The following is an 18,367-nucleotide window of genomic DNA, read 5'->3' as shown; positions in this document are numbered from 1 at the left end:
TTTACATATATGTTTACATATATTATGTGGTTTATTTCTTGTGAAGATTTATTTGTATTGTGCAACTCAAGCCCAAGCCTTCTCAGTCCTTCTTTCTACATGTCTGAACATGTCTCAGGGTTCACATGTAGATGTGAGACTATTTGAGACACTTCTGGCAGTGTAGTGAGTAACAGGTGCTGAGGGAGAACCATGTGAGGACAGACAGTGCTAATTTCTGCTGGAGAGCACCACATCTGGTGGGATCACAGGATGCAATTAATTGCGGGAATTGCTATTTTGATTGAGGGTTTTTTTTTTGTTCAAGACTCATTCCCCGTGTTGCATGCAGCCAGCGAGGTATGTTTATTTACGCTGCTTGTTGCGTTAGTCTTTGGCGTGTCAATTTTATGTTAAATGAATGCGGTTTTTTTTTTGTATATTGTCTTATAACAGTTCGACAGTGGATTGTTGACGGTGAATTGGAATGAAGAGAAAAATAAATCCATCTGTATAAAAGAACCAGCGTCGCTTATTTCATGGAGGGAGTGATGATGCCTCTGTCCCAACTTTTCTGAAACATGTTACCGAAAGTTCAAAATTAGCATATATTTTCCAAAAAAAAAAAATCTCTCCTTTTCAACATTTGATATATTTCATTGAAAATAGTACAAAGACAACAGTCTTTGTACTATTTTCAATGAAATATAGGGTTTCCATGATTTGTAAATGATCACATTGCTTATTTACAGTTTACACAGCATCCCAACATTTTTGGAATTGGGGTTGCAATAGCAGTAATGTGATGTAATGAAAAGTGCAAATACTGTAACAAAACACACCTTTTATGCTTCGTCTAACAGGACCTGAATCTTCTGATTTTGCCTGACTGGAAAAACATGGAGAGGAAAACTCATGTACAGAGTAATAAAGCGTTTTGTACGTCATTTCTCTTGATCATGAAGAGTGATTAAGGAATGGTGAAGGTAGTATTCCTCTGAACCTGGACTGGAGTTCTAAGCAGATCCTACTTCCCATCATAGGATGGGAAGATATCATAACATGATGAAAGACATCACAAATGAGTGGAAGATGTAGATGAAGAATTGGGGACTATATAGGGAGTTGAGTAAGGAGGTAAGACAAGTTACAGACAGGGTATAAATAAGGGAGGGGTTGGGATATGTGAGGGACATATCTGCTTTGATTTGTATGTACCGCTGCATGCTAGTGTAAATGAATCCATGCATATTAAACTGTGATTACATGCGTTTGATGTCTGAGAAAGAGTAAACCGTTTCTGCATAGAGCCAGTCAATGTCTTTTTGCTGCGAGACTTTCTCAGACTTCTCATCTTCATCATGCACCTCTCTGAAAGCCAGACATAAAAGCATCATCATCCAGGACAAATATAAAGACCGCAATGAATTAAGATTCCTAAATACAAACAATTAAAAATACAGGGCTGCAACTTTAGTGAACATAATTTACCTGCATGAAAGTCATGCAAGATTGCTACAGTAAATGTGACTCATGCTTAACCCTCTGGGTTCAAGAGCTTCACCAGTGAAGCTTGGCAGGTTTAGAATGAGTAGGTAATGTATTTAGATTAGTACCTTAACAAGTTTTTATCATACAAGTATGACAAACATACTGACAAACTTTATGTAAACACTTTCCTATGTGCCCACTGCCAAATATTATATTTTTTTAAAATTACCTAAAACAAAACTTGTCACCTTATTCAGTCACACCGGAGTCGGCGCGCTGAGCGCCCACTTATGCATTCATATATGGTAACAGCATGATAAATCACTTTCACTCTCAGTTTCAATTGGTTTCTTTTGTGTGGGAATGCTTGCCGTAAACAGGATAAAATCTGTCAGCCATAGTTTAGGCTACCTGTTTGGAGGATAAAACTTGTTGCGAGATGGCACTGCAGATGATTCAGGTCAGTGATTCAATTCATGATTCAGAATAGCGATTCAATTTCAGCGGTTCATCAGATCTTCAGCATTGCAACCCTGATGAGCAGGGGTCATTTTGATCTTCGACTCGATCCAGCCAAAATCTCATCTCATCTCATTATCTCTAGCCGCTTTATCCTGTCCTACAGGGTCGCAGGCAAGCTGGAGCCTATCCCAGCTGACTACGGGCGAAAGGCGGGGTAAACCCTGGACAAGTCGCCAGGTCATCACAGGGCTGAACACAGACAACCATTCACACCTACAGTCAATTTAGAGTCACCAGTTAACCTAACCTGCATGTCTTTGGACTGTGGGGGAAACCGGAGCACCCGGAGGAAACCCACGCGGACACGGGGAGAACATGCAAACTCCTCACAGAAAGGCCCTCGCCGGCCACGGGGCTCGAACCCGGACCTTCTTGCTGTGAGGCGACAGCGCTAACCACTACACCACCGTGCCGCCCCCCAGCCAAAATCAACTCAAGTAAATGTAAATATTTCTTATGAGCATATCAGTTAATATATGTGTGCCCTGTAGTGCATACACAGGAAAAATGATTGAGCAAATTTTTCCAGCGTTAAAAGTATTTTCCTGAAAAAGAGTTAACTTTGCTCCACTTTGAGTTTAGAGAGTACAATTTGGAGTTAGAGCAAAATTAGAGTAATTGTGGTTCTGAACTGAGAAATAGTAAAAAGAGTTAATTTCAAGACACACTGAAGAGAGTAAAACTTTTTTTTTAAATAACAGATAAATGAAGGTGTTGTAAAAAGCAGTTTTAGAACTGTGCTGGAATGTGTGAAAAAAACATTATCTTACCCATTGTGACAAATCATTTTGATCACTCACGGCTCAAAATTCGCAGTGGTCCAGTCGCCCGAGGTGACTTATTTTGTCATTTGGCAGGTAATTCCGGTCACTAGCCAGCCCGGCTGGCTAGTTGAAAATAAAATATATATATGAAGCGAAGATTCAGACACACCGTCAACTAAAGCCGCCACATATTAAGCGCGTGCCGTGTCTGTGTTAATCGATGTGTTTATCGGCAGGACGGAAAATACAGAAGCATTCCGAATCATATCGCGTACGAGTCAGGCTGTCGTTTTTTTCCCCCCATTACTGCGCATGCATATAACGCATCTCATTGAATATCGCGGTAATCACGTTATCAAATTCAATAGATGTGGCCACATTATAGCCCATTTAAACACGTGTTTCTGTTGTTGTTTACATCTACCAAAGCTACGTTGCGATGCGGAATTTTCTGAAAGGTGTACAGAAACCGCCAGAGACGGGGACAAAGCGACCTCGGTCTGAAGAGGAGAAAAAGGCTGCCAATAAAGCATACGAGAAGGAGAAACGACAAAGGGCTTATAAGCAAACGTGGGAGCAGGGTAGGCCTTGGCTGCGATACGATTTTTATGGAATAATTTTTTTCAAGTTGATTCCTAGTCAATATGAAGCTCCTAATGCTTTCTCTTTCATAAATGGTTAAATACAGAAAGCATGTTGGACATATTTTGGGTGCTATAGTCATGATAGTAAGTATATTTGTTTTCAATACTCATACACCAAGTTGCCAAGTTTTCCAGTATATTATTTTTTTATTATATTATGGTGCTCAGTGTTGCTCTCATTTATGTATTTAACAACAGTATCAAAATACTCGGGTCTTGAAATAAATGCACATTAGTCATGAACAATGGTAACTACTCTCTTTTGTGTTATTTTTGACAGAAGTAAAATTCATACATGAACAAATTTTGGCTAGTTGATTTTCTGTTTGGCTAGTTACTTTGGAAGGTAACTAGTCCGGCTTGCTGGTGAAAAAAAAATATATGAATTTCTAGGCCTGTCACTTGACCTGATGGGATTAAGAGTTGGCAGTGGGAGCAGGAATGGAATGTTTTACTCTTCTCATTGAATACCCCTCCCCACTGCCAACCCTTTATCCTAAAACAATAGAACAAGTTTTTTGATGGCCAGTTAATTGTCCAAATCAATAAAGCAGATTTAAAAGTTTTTGTGCTTGATACATTCCTAAGCCTGAACAGAATCACCTAAAATCACCTAACAGTAAATCAAAACTATTCGTCACAATGGGTAACATTTTTTTTCACACATATTCCAACACTGTTCTAAAACTGCTTTTTTCTCATTTATTTGTTTTTTTTTTAAACGTACAATCATGACATACATAGATACTACTGTAACTAAACTTGTGCTGAATACCAAAAAAGTCATAGGACTTTGAAAATACTGCTTAGATTTGTTGAAACTGACAAACAGGGCATGTCAAAATCAATACTGCTGTTTCTCCGGGGACTCATGGGCTTCACGGAGTCTCTTCACTTGAATGCCGCGCCTGCTGACCCAGCCACTAGCTGCAAGCTAGTCCTCCTCCTCCACGCTCCTCCCCAGCTGGATCCCACTGCAGCTGAACCCCATCATGCCACCGCTTTTCACCCCCTCTTCGGATCCACAATACTCCTACGACCTTGAAGACTTCCATTCCTGTTGTCAAAGCCCTGATCGTTTAATTCACCCCAAGTTTCTGTCCCCAAACTTAAATTCCCTCCGTTTGGACTTACCGTTCCCGCAATTTCCCATGATGTCATCACAACAAACGGTACATGAAACAGCCCAGCTCCAATCTCTGCTCACTTCCACGTCACTCACAACCAATCAGGAAGCAGATTCACTTGAAATTCACCCTCCTGAACACCCGCTCCCTCAATAATAAAAGCCTCATTTTAAACGAGTTCATCACTGGCAATAACTTGGACTTCCTTTGTCTCACTGAAACCTGGCATAAACCTATGGATTTCTTCGCACTAAATCAGACCACCCCCACAGGATACTCATACATTGAACACCCATGTCCTGAGAGGTGAGGAGGTGGTGCTGCTGTTGCAGTTTTTAAGAAGGATTTTAAAACCATCCCCATTTCTACATCCCTTGCTCTTTCATTTGAACACCTAGTTTTCAAACTTCCTGGTCCTGGACAGTCAACTTTACATCTCCACTCCCACTCATACGACTCTCATCAACTGTATGACAGAAACTCTGGATGGAAAAAAATAAAATTCATTAATTTAAAAAACAAAAAACAAAAACCCACAACTCAAACTAAACTTCAACAAATCAGAACTGATCATCATTGGCCCCAAATCCCTCACAAAGTCCCTCTACCTCTCCATCATTATTGAAAACTCCACTCTGTCTCCCTTCCCTCAAATCTGCAACTTTGGTGTAATTTGACACCAACCTGACATTTGAACCCCGCATCAACCAGTTGACCAAAACAGCTTTCACCTCCACAATATTACCTGTCTCTGCCCATTTCTCTCAGTTTCAGCTGCTGAAACTCTGATTCACGCCTTTGTCACTTCTCATTTGGACTACTGCAACAGCATTCTCTTTGGATCTATCTCCAAAGCCTGAAATAAACTCCAATAATGTCTAAAATTCTGCTGCTCGACTTCTCATTCAAACCCACTCTCACAACCACATCACCCCTGTCCTCCAAAAACTTCACTGGCTCCCCATCCCTTACCACATCCGATATAAACTTCTCCTCCTCACCTTCATATCTCTTCATAACCTCACCCCCACTTACCTGACTGACCTGCTCCACCTGTACACTCCTTCCCGCAGTCTCTGATCAGATGCCAACCTCCTTTCCACCCCTTTCAGGGCCAAGCACAGGACCTGGAGTTATACAGCCTTCTCAGTTGTTGCCCCCACCCCCTGGAACTCACTCCCCAAATCCCTCCATGACTGCACCGAGCGAACCACATTCAAATAATTGCTCAAGACTCACCTTTTTAAATCCACCTTTGTTTGTGTTTTGCCTTCTTTCGTTATGGGTTGTTTTACAATCAGGGCACAAAGTTTGTGTCACAGGGGTCCAAAATTCAAATTGATTCAAACTGGTTCTTGTACCAGTTTTTAAGTGAAGGACAAGTTAAAGAACAGATTTCAGGTAATTTTTTGATGTGTATGGTAGTTTTGTGTAATCTGCTATAAGATGTGAGAAACAAATGAAGTGATTCTCGGAGAGGACATTTTTTTTGACAATTCAGAATCCACTACTTCCATAGTGCTTTTAAATATAAGGCTGTAAGCTTTGTGTTAGTTGTCTCTAATATTTATGTCCCAATATCTTGACCACATTTTAGGATGAAAATAAATAATTTTAGATATGTTATTTTATATTGAAAAATTAGCTGTTTCGGAGAGGACATTTTTTTTGACACAATTACATACTAATTTGATCAAAGTAGTCTGAAAACTTACTGGCATTCAACATTAAAACTTAACTATGTTTCCAATGATATGGAACCAAATATTTGTTTTATGGTATAAAGAATGATTTAAGTGCATCCCTTTTGGAGCTACCTGTGGTCAAAAAAGCACTTTTTCTAAATGACACGAGTAATTTTACTAAATATGACATATTGCCATACATTCACCAAAAATAACGTCATCAAATTTTTTTTTTGCATGGTAAATAGCGCTATCACAGGGCTACAATAAACAACCAAGTTTATTTAGTCAAGCCTTTTGATATTGAAGATAATGTGTTAAATGTGATTTTTAGCTTGCGTACCCTGATTGTAAAACAACCCTTACTGCTTTTTATTCTCCTATGTTTTTTTATTGATTTTTTTTTAAAGTCTGTATGATTTTGCTGTTATATCAACTTACCCCTTATAAAGCATCTTTGAGCATTGTTAAAAGCACTCTATAAATAAAAATTAACAACAATGTGCCAGAAAATACCTTCAGACCCCAGAGGGTTAATGAAAGCAAGGTGAGAGATGTTAGGAAGCAATTATTTCCACAATGCTATATGGCATCCATCCATGTGACATAATGGAAGAATTTCTTACCTGAAAGAGATAAGGTTGGTGTAGCAGAGAGGAGGGATAAACAGCGTGAGGATGAGCTTCCATACCTCAGTGCTCCTGTCCATATCCCCCCACCAGATCTGAGACAGCAGACTCTGACACACACATGCTTGATTATTTTATTTGGATTGGCAAGTACCGAGTAGTTCCCACATTATGCAAGAAAGAAGTGCAAACATGAATTCTCCCACTTTTTAATGCAAGATTGGACACTGCCTTTAGCTTTGAAACTAGGAACATTATAAATCATGAAACTTTCCATTAACATTCTGAGCTCCATCTGTGTTTTTGGTGTCAGTTACAATGAGTGTACAGTTATTACAAATGTGTGCTCAGTTTAGCATGTTGGGGTCCATCATTGCCACACACACCAAAGAGGTTATACCTGTGTCTATGCCTACCTACTTCACAATAAGCCAGGAGAAAATACAGGACAAAATGGACACATGCTGAAGAAATCAACATTAAAAATTAGTGCATGCTTCCCAATTTCTCCAGATCCTGCTCCGCCTTCTCTCCTGTTCCTCTGAAATGTGGACTCAATCATATGCTAAACTGGTTCAAGTTATTCAGATTTGGATTAAACTTAAGTCAAGTGACCAGTCAAACATTGAACATCTGATGGCTTGTTCTTGAGATATCATAATAATCAGAATCTCAGACAGATGGTCGGACAGGACCCACTGACTATGCTAGCCCTGGCTACAGGCCCACAGTCTGCTCTGAGAACGTCAATTTGTATCATGCAAGATTTTAGCTCCACCTTAAAAGGTAGACTGCCTTTCAGATTTTTCAAGTTTAGGTCATAAAAAGAATTTTCCCTGACACCCAATTGTTTTTGTTTAGTGGACCTAAAGCTACTGAATTTGGATTACAGACTTCCAATTTTATTAGGTTTTTTTTTTAAAGAACAATTAATGAATTTAGGGCCACATGGCCCTAAATTCTGTTATTTTTCCTGCTTCACCATGACCCAATTCAAGATACTATATCATGCATTATGTGCTGGGCTTTCCCTGTTCACACAAGGCATTGTGGAATACAAATTTGAAATAGGAGGAAAAAAAAAATGGAGGACACGAATGAAACGTGATAGACCGACTACAGTAACAGAAAGCGAGGAGACGTTATGTTGTGAAAAGGAAATGCAGGACCAAACTAATAAATATCAGCAAGCACCTTGGTGTGATCAGCTGTTCGTTTAGCAACAGAACGATGTAACCATCAGTGCAGTCAAGGTCAACCATGGCAGTAATATAATACTGGATGCGAGCTGCCATAAAACCCAAAAGAAGGGAGAAGGAATAAAGAGAAAATAAATAAAGAAATAAAGGGGAAACCTGTGCATGCGCACACCGGACTTCCTCTGTCCGCTTGACTACGTGAAGTGAGCAATTTCATGCACATTATTTGCTAAGGAATCCCCTCAAATTAAATAACTTCCCAGCTACAGAATGGCTAGTTTGGGTTTTAAGATATTACAGAAATAAATATAAATCACAAAGACCAAATTTCCAAGAGAACTAAATTTCACCAATTTTATGAACTTGAAAGGCCATCTAGCTTTAACAGTACTCAACAGTGGGGATTTGGTACTTTTCTCTATAAAGGTCCTTTTTTGTACCATCTTCAGGGTTTGTCGTCAAAATTTGTTTTGTCCCCCCTCCTCATCCAACCATGGAACCCAGCTAGATTCGCATTTAGTGACATCCAGGTATGTACTTGTGGTTAGATGAAAGAAAAAAAGGCTTTCTTCTCACATGCTTTCCACATAGTTTGTTGGCAATGAGGTGGTATCCAATTGCAGATTTAGAGATTCAGTGACCCTGAAATTCTACCATTTCTTGCAAATTTCCAGTTGTGCTTCACAACATACACATGTCCAGCCAAGTTCATTACATTACGGCTCCAATTTTTTTGAAACATCGCTTCCAGCATGATACGAAACTAACAATCCACGTAGAAGACTTCGAAATACTGTGCAATACATTGTTGTCAATGTATACAAACAAACATTCTTAATAGAATACAATGACCTTTCAAGAAAACTGCAAATATAAAAATATAATAAGACCTGCACGCCATCATGACTAAAGAAGAGACGAGCATCTGCCTTCATGGCCATCCTCAGACATGTAGTGCCCTCCCAGACCTCCGATTTCTTCTTCAGCAGAATGAAGGAGCGATTCTCGCTGCTCTCGTAGCATTTACTGAATATATCTATGCAAAGCAACAAGGCACACTCAGTGTGTGGGTGTGTGAGAAAAATGAGGTAAACAGAAACTAAGATACTGCTTCAAATTTCCAGCGTGCCCAGTTTGCTCATAAAAACATGTACACGTCATACCATGGGCCAAGTTCTCAAATCTCTGAGCCAGTTCCTTCATGGAGAGTGTCGTCTCAGTCTCGGTCTCTAATCTAGAAAGAGCTCTCAGCAGCTTACAAGCGCTCAGAGCACTCAACACCGACTCCGAGGTCTAAGAGTTTATGAAAGAAAGAGAAGGGGGTGGGGAGATGGATGTCAAATTACCCCTGGGCATCTCTTTCCATCTTATATAACTACAACCAACATTGACATCAATATTTAGCGATATTTTCCATATTCATACTCACGGATCCACCTGACAAAAATTAAGGTGTCTAAAATGGCATTAAATTACATTTAGAAAACAAATGATTAAATACTGGGGCAATTCTGCATCTAAAAACACTGACAACTCCAAGGCCTGCTGTCCACTGGCATCATGTTACCATTTCCCAGAAGTAGACAGCCATCTCGCTGCGGTTCTGCAGCACGGCCCAGATGAAGAGTGAAGCCCACGGGTGAGAACATTTACGCCTCTGATATTCTGCATCTTCTTGCAAAACTGTAGCCAGTTTCTGAAAATGAATACCAAGGTGAAATCAGAACAAGTGTCACATTAATGAAGCCATAATACACGATTACACCATTAATTTGCCTCAAAGATTAACATCGTTGCTTGATCTAGGGCACTTTTTATATTAGACATTTTACCTTGATGATTTTCCGTTTGGAAGCAATACCAACCAGACCCAGGAGTTTATAATAGAATGGCTGACACACATCATCTAGCAAGTACTGTAGGACCCGAGACACCTAGAAAGCATGGATAGAAGTGGATAGGCTGATTTGATGTTGGAAATGTGGAAGAAACATTGTCTTATGTTTGAGATTTTCATGTATGAACCATAAAGCTAGTATGGTTGCAAAGAAGCAGCAAAATGTTAGAAACTTGCTTTTTGTAGAACATAACCTGGACAGAGCAAACTTGTTTAAGAGCAGTTATTGTGCTCATGGATATGGATGGATAAGCAACAGTGCAGGTCTGTTACTACAATGTAAACTTGCTTAGTTTTCCTCTCAATGCCAAGATATTTTATACTACCTCATCACAAAAAAAAAAACAACCTTAAGTTTCCAGCTCATAAAAACTGTTTCTCCATCCTCACCTCATAAAGTGTCAGTTGTTTAACTGGGCTGGAGGTCTGGTTAGCAAAACTGGCAACAGAGCGAGAAGTGCCAAGACTGATCGTACCCAGACGTTCTGCAAGGTAACGCTGGAGCAGCGTGTAGGCCAGACAGCCCTCCGAAATTGAGCGATACAGCTCCTCCAGGCGGCCATATGTAAGATAATCCACAATGTTCAGCCCGTTTTCAGTAAACAGACGGACAAATTGGGGCTTGTTGTTCACAAGCGCATCGGTCATGAAGCATTCCAAGTCGTCACTCTGCACTCAACACACATTCCAGCATTTATGCAGGACATTTATTTACTTCAGTTATCCATCACTGATGTCAGAGATGTCATCATTTCCTACCTTCCACTGGATGTTTCCAGTGAAGAGCTCACTCTTGGCAATGTCCACTCTGTTCCATGTCACAGCCAGCCTCAGCTCCTCGGTACTGGGGACCGTATCAGTGGAAAGGCGCTGCTTGTTAGCTGTGACACACAATGCACACAAACCCTGTTGACCTCTGGAGGCTGGTGGTTTTTAAAATAGAGGAAGCACAGGTGTGTGTTATTTAACTATCGTTCTGGATATCTGTGTGTTCAGTTTTGTCCATTTCATCTGGTCTGCTCTCCTGTTGAATTCTCAGTCTCTCTTCACAAGTATGAAAATTATAAAGAGAAAATAAGCTAGACTAATGTAAAGATGTCATGGATTCTGGATCATGCAGCTCTGAGCATTCTGCAAGTGTGATTTGCAGTTGTGTGTTTAAGTTTACGATGTGAGTCGTGTTCATTACTTTTTTTAAGATTGGTCTGAAGTGACCTAAGGAAGAAGCTTTGAGAGGAACCAAAAATAAAAATAGAACCCATCCTCTTCTGGTTTACCCTAGATAGTGTGATTATAAAATCACTAATATGCATGCAGTAGTATACAGTATGTAGTTACACAGAGAATAGGCAATATGCCAAGTGTGTTGAAAGGACACAGAATGTTCAGTGTGAATACCATGGCGTAATTCAAAACTGCAAGAGCAAAAGGGGTCCTATGGAAAAGTTCCAACACAAAACTTGGAGAAATTTCTACACTCGTTTGATTTCTGTTAATCAGGAAACAGGCTGGCTTTTCCGAGTTTGACAAAAAACAAAGATGTTTGACCGGTCCATTCAAATCAAGAAAGTACAGCCCAATATTTTGACATTTACCACTAGTGTTTGAGAAGTCAGATTTCACTGCTTCTCTTAGAATATGCTTACATTTATCCTGGTGAAGAGCACAAAGCCATTTCATTCCCAAGAACACTGGTGGGAAATGAGTCAAAGCACACAAACAGATGTTTGCTTGAATTAGTTGTGCATTCAATGGATGTTGGTAGCAAACACAGCTCGTGATCACTGCAAATGATTCATTCACTCACTGGAGGATTTATAGCACTACTGTTTACAGTACAGTAGAAATACTAAATACACTAAATAGTCTTCTCTCAACTTGGTCATTTAAGTGCATGAAAGCCCAGTTATTACATTAAAAACGAAGAATTCAGCTCAATGATTTTTGTGCCTCTGCTGCCCTGTTGTTTCTCTTCATAACAAGCTCCAAGATTTTTCAGCTGATCCTATTGCTGTTAGCATTGTGAGCATAGCTGCATGGGAGTTGGGTTCACCTACAGCAGGGGTGGCCAACCAGTTGGCGACCAAGAGCCACATTTTTTACTGTATTACCGCAAAGAGCCACATCATACACATGGGCACACGAACATCACCCATCTCTTCCTCTCTCTCTCACACACACACACACACACCTCTGCTCAGCCAGATTAATAGTAAATGTCACACACCAACATATTTACTCCTACAGTACTAAGACCACAGGCTGAGGCCAGTCATTTTTAACAATGAACATTGTGTGCACTTACTATGCATGCTGCTTAGTGGGACTCATGGCATTACCAAAAAAAAAGCCGCACCATACACATGACCACACATGAACATCGCCCCCCCCCGCTCGCTCTCTCTCACACACACACGCTCACGCACCTCTGCTCAGCCAGATTAATAGTAAATGTCACACGCCAACATGAGAGAAATTTACTCCTTCAGTCAGTACTAATACCACAGGCCAGTCATTTACAGCAATCAATATTGTGTGCACTTACTATGCATGTTGCTTAGTGGGACTTCTGACATTCCTTGCCTTGAACAATCCTCTTCAAATCTGGCTTGTATTCCGTCGTTGCCACTCGAAGCAGTTCTTTCACATGGGTTTCAGTCAGAACAGAACGATGCTTTGACTTCACATGTTTCATGGTAGAGAACACAGACTCGCAGACGTATGTTGACCCAAACATCGACAGTATCTTAAGCGCAGCCCGTTTCACATTCGGGTATTTTTCCAATGGCACACTTTTCCAAAACTCAATGGTGCCTTCCCTCAAAACAGGTTTCAGTTGGTCTTCCTCACGAAGATCGATCATCTCCAACTCAGCCGCAGCCTCATCTGTGACTAGCGGGGCTTTCAAACAGTCCATCTCCGCATTGAATGGGTCGACGAGGAACGTAACCTGTGGCCTTTTCAGTTGTATATCACGGAACTGGGTTACAAAGCTTTCGTGCAGGTTTTCAATTAGTGTTGCATATCTGGCTCCTTGCTTATTCAGGGAGGCGGGAAGCTTTGAAATGAGCTAATGACGACTGACATATAAGGCAGAATGGCTTGCCATTACGTTCAACAAAAAAGTATAAACTCTCCCACTCTGTTAAAAATGTCCTATGTTCGTCTTCATATTTTCGTTTTGCTGTGCATTTTTTCATTGCCATTTTGAGAGGCTACTTTTTTTTTTGAAAGATATTTTTTTGGCCTTTTTTCACCTCCATTGGATAGGACAGCGCAGAGACAGGAAACGAGCGGGAGAGAGACGGGGAGGGATCAGGAAACGACCCCAGGTCGGAACCAAACCCAGGTCCCCGGACCCACGGCACGGCGCCCCACCCACCCGAGCCACGACGCCCCCTTGAGAGGCTACTTGACACAAGATACACCTTGCCCATAAACTTAGCGATTATCTCACGCACATGCGCATTTGACATGACCTGAAAATACCGTAATATACCCAAGCAAAGCGAACATGCATTTGACGAAAATACCATACCGAACTCAAGCAAAGCGCACATGCACATTTAAAAAAAAAAAAAAAAACAAAAAAAAACACACAAACACAAACTTCGATATGAACGTAAGAGCCACATGACACTGGGCAAAGAGCCGCATGCGGCTCGCGAGCCGCGGGTTGGCCACCCAAGACCTACAGCATTTCCTTACCCAATTCTCTAATCAATCGATAGATTAAAAAAAAAAACTACTTTATTCATTATGCAAAGCAGACCATTCAAATAATTCCAAGTTTTATACAGATTGCATTTACATACCTATCCACATCCAGTTTCATGCCATTTTCTCATATTAAACTGCACTACTTTTGAAATGCGCTGCCAATGTTAATTCTGTTTATTTTTTGTTGTGATTTAACCACCGCTTTTTTTTTTTGGCTCATGGGATTACGTGGCGGCTGTGCTGGACCCTTACTAGTTTCGGACACGTTTTTCTTTTGAGATTTTCAGCTACAGAATGCAGTTGTGCTGAGGCCACAAAGTAAAACAGAATTATCATCATGTTCTACACATTTTCCACATAACAATAACTAAAACATTTTACTATTGGACCTTTCACTGTGATCATAATGTGCTTTTCCCCTCATCACTAATACTTTCAGTACTAGCTGCATGGTAATTAGTGGGGCTTTCACAGATGGAGTATGTTTAGTTCATTTAAATTGAATCCTGGTGTAATTTCCATTTTGATGCGACCCATTTGTGAATCCCAGAACACTAATCACACTCCTGGTTTCATAATAACCGGTCCGAGATCAGCTAAGTGATGTATGTTTCAGTACAGTTCAAATGACAGTTCAAGATTATTCACTGAATAAGAAAGGAACAATAATATTAGTATTACTGACACTTACCCCTGACTAGAGCCTTCAGCAGCACAGTATCAAAGTCATCCAAGCCTTCATGATCTTCATGATGGATTGAGATCAGGTCTTTGCTCTGGCAAATACTCAAAACCTGTCCGAATTTAGCATATGGAGATCGAACACTTAAGATACTAGATTTTCCTGAAAATTAGGATACAGCTTTCAGCAAGTCATAAATGATAGTTATAAAATGAATAATTTAAGGCTATTCTGTAAAAATTTTAGCAACCTTTCCGCATACACAGAAAATTAGCAACAGTGATGCAAGCAAACAAATGCTGCACTTTCTACAAAATAACCAGAAACAAGGTGGACAGTTATATAGAAAAATAAAAATAGCCGGTAGAAGACGAATGGATTTCCAAATTGGCGAGACCTGTTTGAGAGCTATTTACAGATTTTAAAAAAATGCTGACCTACTATTAAGAAAGGTTGTTCATCCTGAAATGTTAGATGTACTAGAAGGTTCCACAACACACTGCCAAATTTCAATTACCATTGGATGTTCAACAGTTAAAATGTAAATAGTACTGTAATCTATTTCAGATGAAGTGTCAATTTTTTGTATCATGCAAGATTAGTCTACTTTAAAAAGTGACAATCAGAGAATGTTTTTGATAAACTATTAAAGAAGCACATTTCTGATAAAGAACTATTCTAGAAAAAAGTCAATATGAACTATTACACTGTATCTGTACTCTTTAACGATGTCATCCTTTTTAAAAATAGAAGCAGATACAGTGACGAACAGCATTATTATAAGATTAACATGCTGAATTTTTCACACCATTCCACCCCATTACAAATAAACCCATATTATTACCTTGTCAATGAGTTTGTCAGTGTCCTGTTCAGAGGGAAAGTGTTTCATCACTTTCTCCATTACTTTGCCCCCGAGATCCATTTTTGTAGCTGCTTCTCCCTCGCCTTCTGCCCCTGCCAGGCTTGGTGCAGCAGATACATTGTCCAGGATGTCACTTATCAAGTCAGCCAGTCCCCCAGAGCCTGCCAGGACCAACCAGGGGATGGACTTCTTCAAGGAGAGAAGTATTCTCTGAAGACACATGGAGAGAAAAATAGTGTGTTTCTCTCCCCCCCCAATGTTCTCCTTTGTTTAGCCATGGTCAATTCTCACCCCCCAAGACAGGTCTCCCCATCACACAACAGCTGCTAAATCAGGGAGGGTGAAGGCTAACACGTGCTTCCTCTGCAGCACATAACACCAGCTGATCGTATCTATTTGAGCTGCTGCTTATGCAACATTAGGGGGCGGCGTAACACACAGAGGAAAGCGCTATCCGCCCACTTCCATATGCATGAGCTCACAAACACCTATGATTGGCTAGCATTACTGTAATTGACAGCCATTTTTCACAGGATCAAAAGTAGACAACTGACAAGCAGTTTCATGGCCAGTTATGGCCCATTTCCTTATTATTTCATGACAAATTGAAGACCACTAGTTTTAGACACACACACACACACACACACACACACACACACACACACACACACACACACAGGCTGCGTACTGGCTCAAAATGTTTTTTGATTAACATGTGGTTTATTTATTTTTTGGTGGATGCGTCAGTTGTTCGCGTCACTCACTTGTGAATATGTTCACCACTCGAAGATAAACTTCATTGTAGCAGTGGAAGTGTGGTTGAGCGTGGAGGCAGGTTGAACCAGCAGGTAACGTGAGGAGGTGCACCTGTGTCAAATTACTGGCTGTCTATTAACCTGTGTCTGTGTGTCTTTTAGGCAGTCAGGAGAGAGACAGAGAGAGAGCGCGCACGCAGCATCACCCTGCATGTTTGTGTATTGAATTGCCACTGAAAAGTGTCATAATAAAAGAACGCCCTTGTTCTGAAGCCTGCTTCCCATTCCTGTTTACCAAAACTAGAAAGTTGTGACACTGGTGCTGAAACCCAGGACTGAGGAACAAACGCCACCATGGGATTCAAACCAGTCCAAGAACTTCTCCAAATGCTCGCCGACAACCTCCAGCGCCAGCAACACACCCTCGTCATGGTTTCCGTCAACCTGGACCAGCACCTCTGGGATCTGCTTGAAGCCCAGGCAGAGGACTGGTAGGTGATCTGGAACTGGGTCCAGGCTGCAGGTGCTCTAGCTGGCGTTCCTGCGGCCAACATGCCCATCCAGCTAGTGAAGACGGGGCCACAGGACAACCCCAACGCCTTCAAACTGTTTGAATGTGTCACAGAGACAAGCTCCTGGCCAACATCTCCGTGGGTGGCTTGTCTTCTGCCGCTACTATCAGGGGAGGCCCAGCTCGCGGCTCGACAGTTCACAGCATGCTGGAATATCCCCACCTGAAGTGAGCCATCCTACAGCAAGTCAAATGCAGCCCAGAAGAGCAGCACCAGTGCTTCCGCATGCTGGCTAATGGCAAATAGGGCCAGCTGTTCGCATTCACCCAACAGTTCCAGGATGCCTGCTGACAGTGGCTTCTCGCCGGCAAGTGCGACGTCGAAGCCATCAAGAGAGTAACACAAAGCAGTTCCTTGCTCAGATGCTGAGTGGGACGTCAGCATGGCTCCAGTGTCACTGACCAACATCGCTGGAGGAGGCGGTCTGACTGGCTGAGGATCATTTGACTGCATATCTGGAAGCAGGCTCTGTGACAACACTCTCAAATCACTTTCTCCTTCCCCTACCTCCTCACCCCTCCCCTATCCCAGCCCCGCAGAAATGGGGGCCAACTCCCCCAAAACCCGCTCCCCGCACCAGTGTCTATAGCTGTGTTCCCACTCCCCCTTCTCCTTGTGTCTGTGCCACCATTAGTCCCTGCTCTCCCTCTCCACAAATAAACTCCTCCATGCCCACCAGAACCGCGAGTGAGCCTGGGCAGGTCTGTAGAGCACAGAGGGAAGGGGAAAATCAGCGTTTCCACGAGGAGGCGGGGCTCCTGGTTCGCGTCCCCGATGCGCTTCAGGCTTCCCCTGATCAAACAGGGGTGTACAGGATAACTGGAGTATTCAAGGGGGTACACATCAAGCTTTGGTGGATTCAGGTTGTAATCAGACCTCCATACATCAAAGCCTGACTCAAATGTGGGGCACTGGGGAATGCAAGTGTGGTGAAGGTTAAACGTGTGCATGGTGATCTACACAAAAATCCGCTGATGCTCGTCACTATCCACTTCCAGGAGAAAAGCAGAGCGTAGAGCCTGCAGTTAGTCAGAGTCATACTCTCTCTCGCCCACTGATTCTGAGGACCAATTGGCCAGGGTTTAAAACATTAATAAAACAAATAGTAGTGGGCGAGTCCTGCAGTAGCACATCATGGGGGAATCCCACTGCAATGGTGGCTGGGGAGGTGGTCTCAGCCACGCGCGTGTCAGCTCCACATCATGACACAGAGTGGGGAGAGTCCTCCTCGCTCTCTGGGGAATCCCTTAGGGGACTTCCCCTTGGAGCAGACGCGTGACAAGTCTCTAAGACATGCCTTTGACCAAGTAATTGATGGTCAAATCCTCCAGCCTAACATTACACTTTCCTTCCTGTATTTTTCTATTATTAAAAGATTGAGATGTATATAATGACACAAGGCACTCAAACTAAAGAAAAGATTCTTGTTGTTGGTCCCAGAGAGCCGCAGGAAACTTTTATTCCATGCGGCTCATTGTAATCCTATGGCTGGGCATTTAGGGTAGGATAAAAAACACTAAATCGTCTCATGGCCCATTTCTATTGGCCAGGGATTCGGGCTGACGCCCGCAGGTGGTGTGCGGCTTGTCGCGAATGCCAGCTGGTAAAGAACAACAACTTTATTCATCACACGCTTGTGAAATTCCTCTCTGCATTTAATCCATCTGAAAAACAGTGAACACACACCTGCGCGCGCACGCACACATGCGTGAGCAATGAGCACGCGCACGCGCGCGCACACATGCACACGTGAGCAATGAGCGCGCGCACACACCCAGAGCAGTGGGCAGCCATGCTAACAGTGCCCAGGGAGCAGTTGGGAGTTAGGTGCCTCGC

General features: G+C 41.9%; 1 protein-coding gene across 3 annotated transcripts in view; it reads right to left on the bottom strand.

Moving 5' to 3' along the window:
* LOC132898038 (transient receptor potential cation channel subfamily M member 4-like) overlaps positions 1-18,367 on the bottom strand; it is a 155,867-nt gene that overhangs the window by 41,841 nt on the left and 95,659 nt on the right. For all 3 annotated transcript variants that reach the window (XM_060939401.1, XM_060939402.1, XM_060939403.1), the window contains 11 exons: positions 15,184-15,414; positions 14,349-14,451; positions 10,697-10,818; positions 10,328-10,606; positions 9,873-9,974; positions 9,608-9,736; positions 9,204-9,333; positions 8,931-9,076; positions 6,839-6,951; positions 1,246-1,350; positions 822-868 (listed from right to left, as the gene is read on the bottom strand). In XM_060939401.1, the coding sequence (XP_060795384.1) occupies positions 822-868; positions 1,246-1,350; positions 6,839-6,951; positions 8,931-9,076; positions 9,204-9,333; positions 9,608-9,736; positions 9,873-9,974; positions 10,328-10,606; positions 10,697-10,818; positions 14,349-14,451; positions 15,184-15,414 (1,507 nt within the window). The remainder of the gene's footprint in view (positions 1-821; positions 869-1,245; positions 1,351-6,838; positions 6,952-8,930; positions 9,077-9,203; positions 9,334-9,607; positions 9,737-9,872; positions 9,975-10,327; positions 10,607-10,696; positions 10,819-14,348; positions 14,452-15,183; positions 15,415-18,367) is intronic.

This window comes from Neoarius graeffei, chromosome 14, assembly GCF_027579695.1.
Source record: "Neoarius graeffei isolate fNeoGra1 chromosome 14, fNeoGra1.pri, whole genome shotgun sequence".
Classification (NCBI taxonomy): domain Eukaryota; kingdom Metazoa; phylum Chordata; class Actinopteri; order Siluriformes; family Ariidae; genus Neoarius; species Neoarius graeffei.
This window is presented reverse-complemented; position numbering and strand designations above follow the sequence as displayed.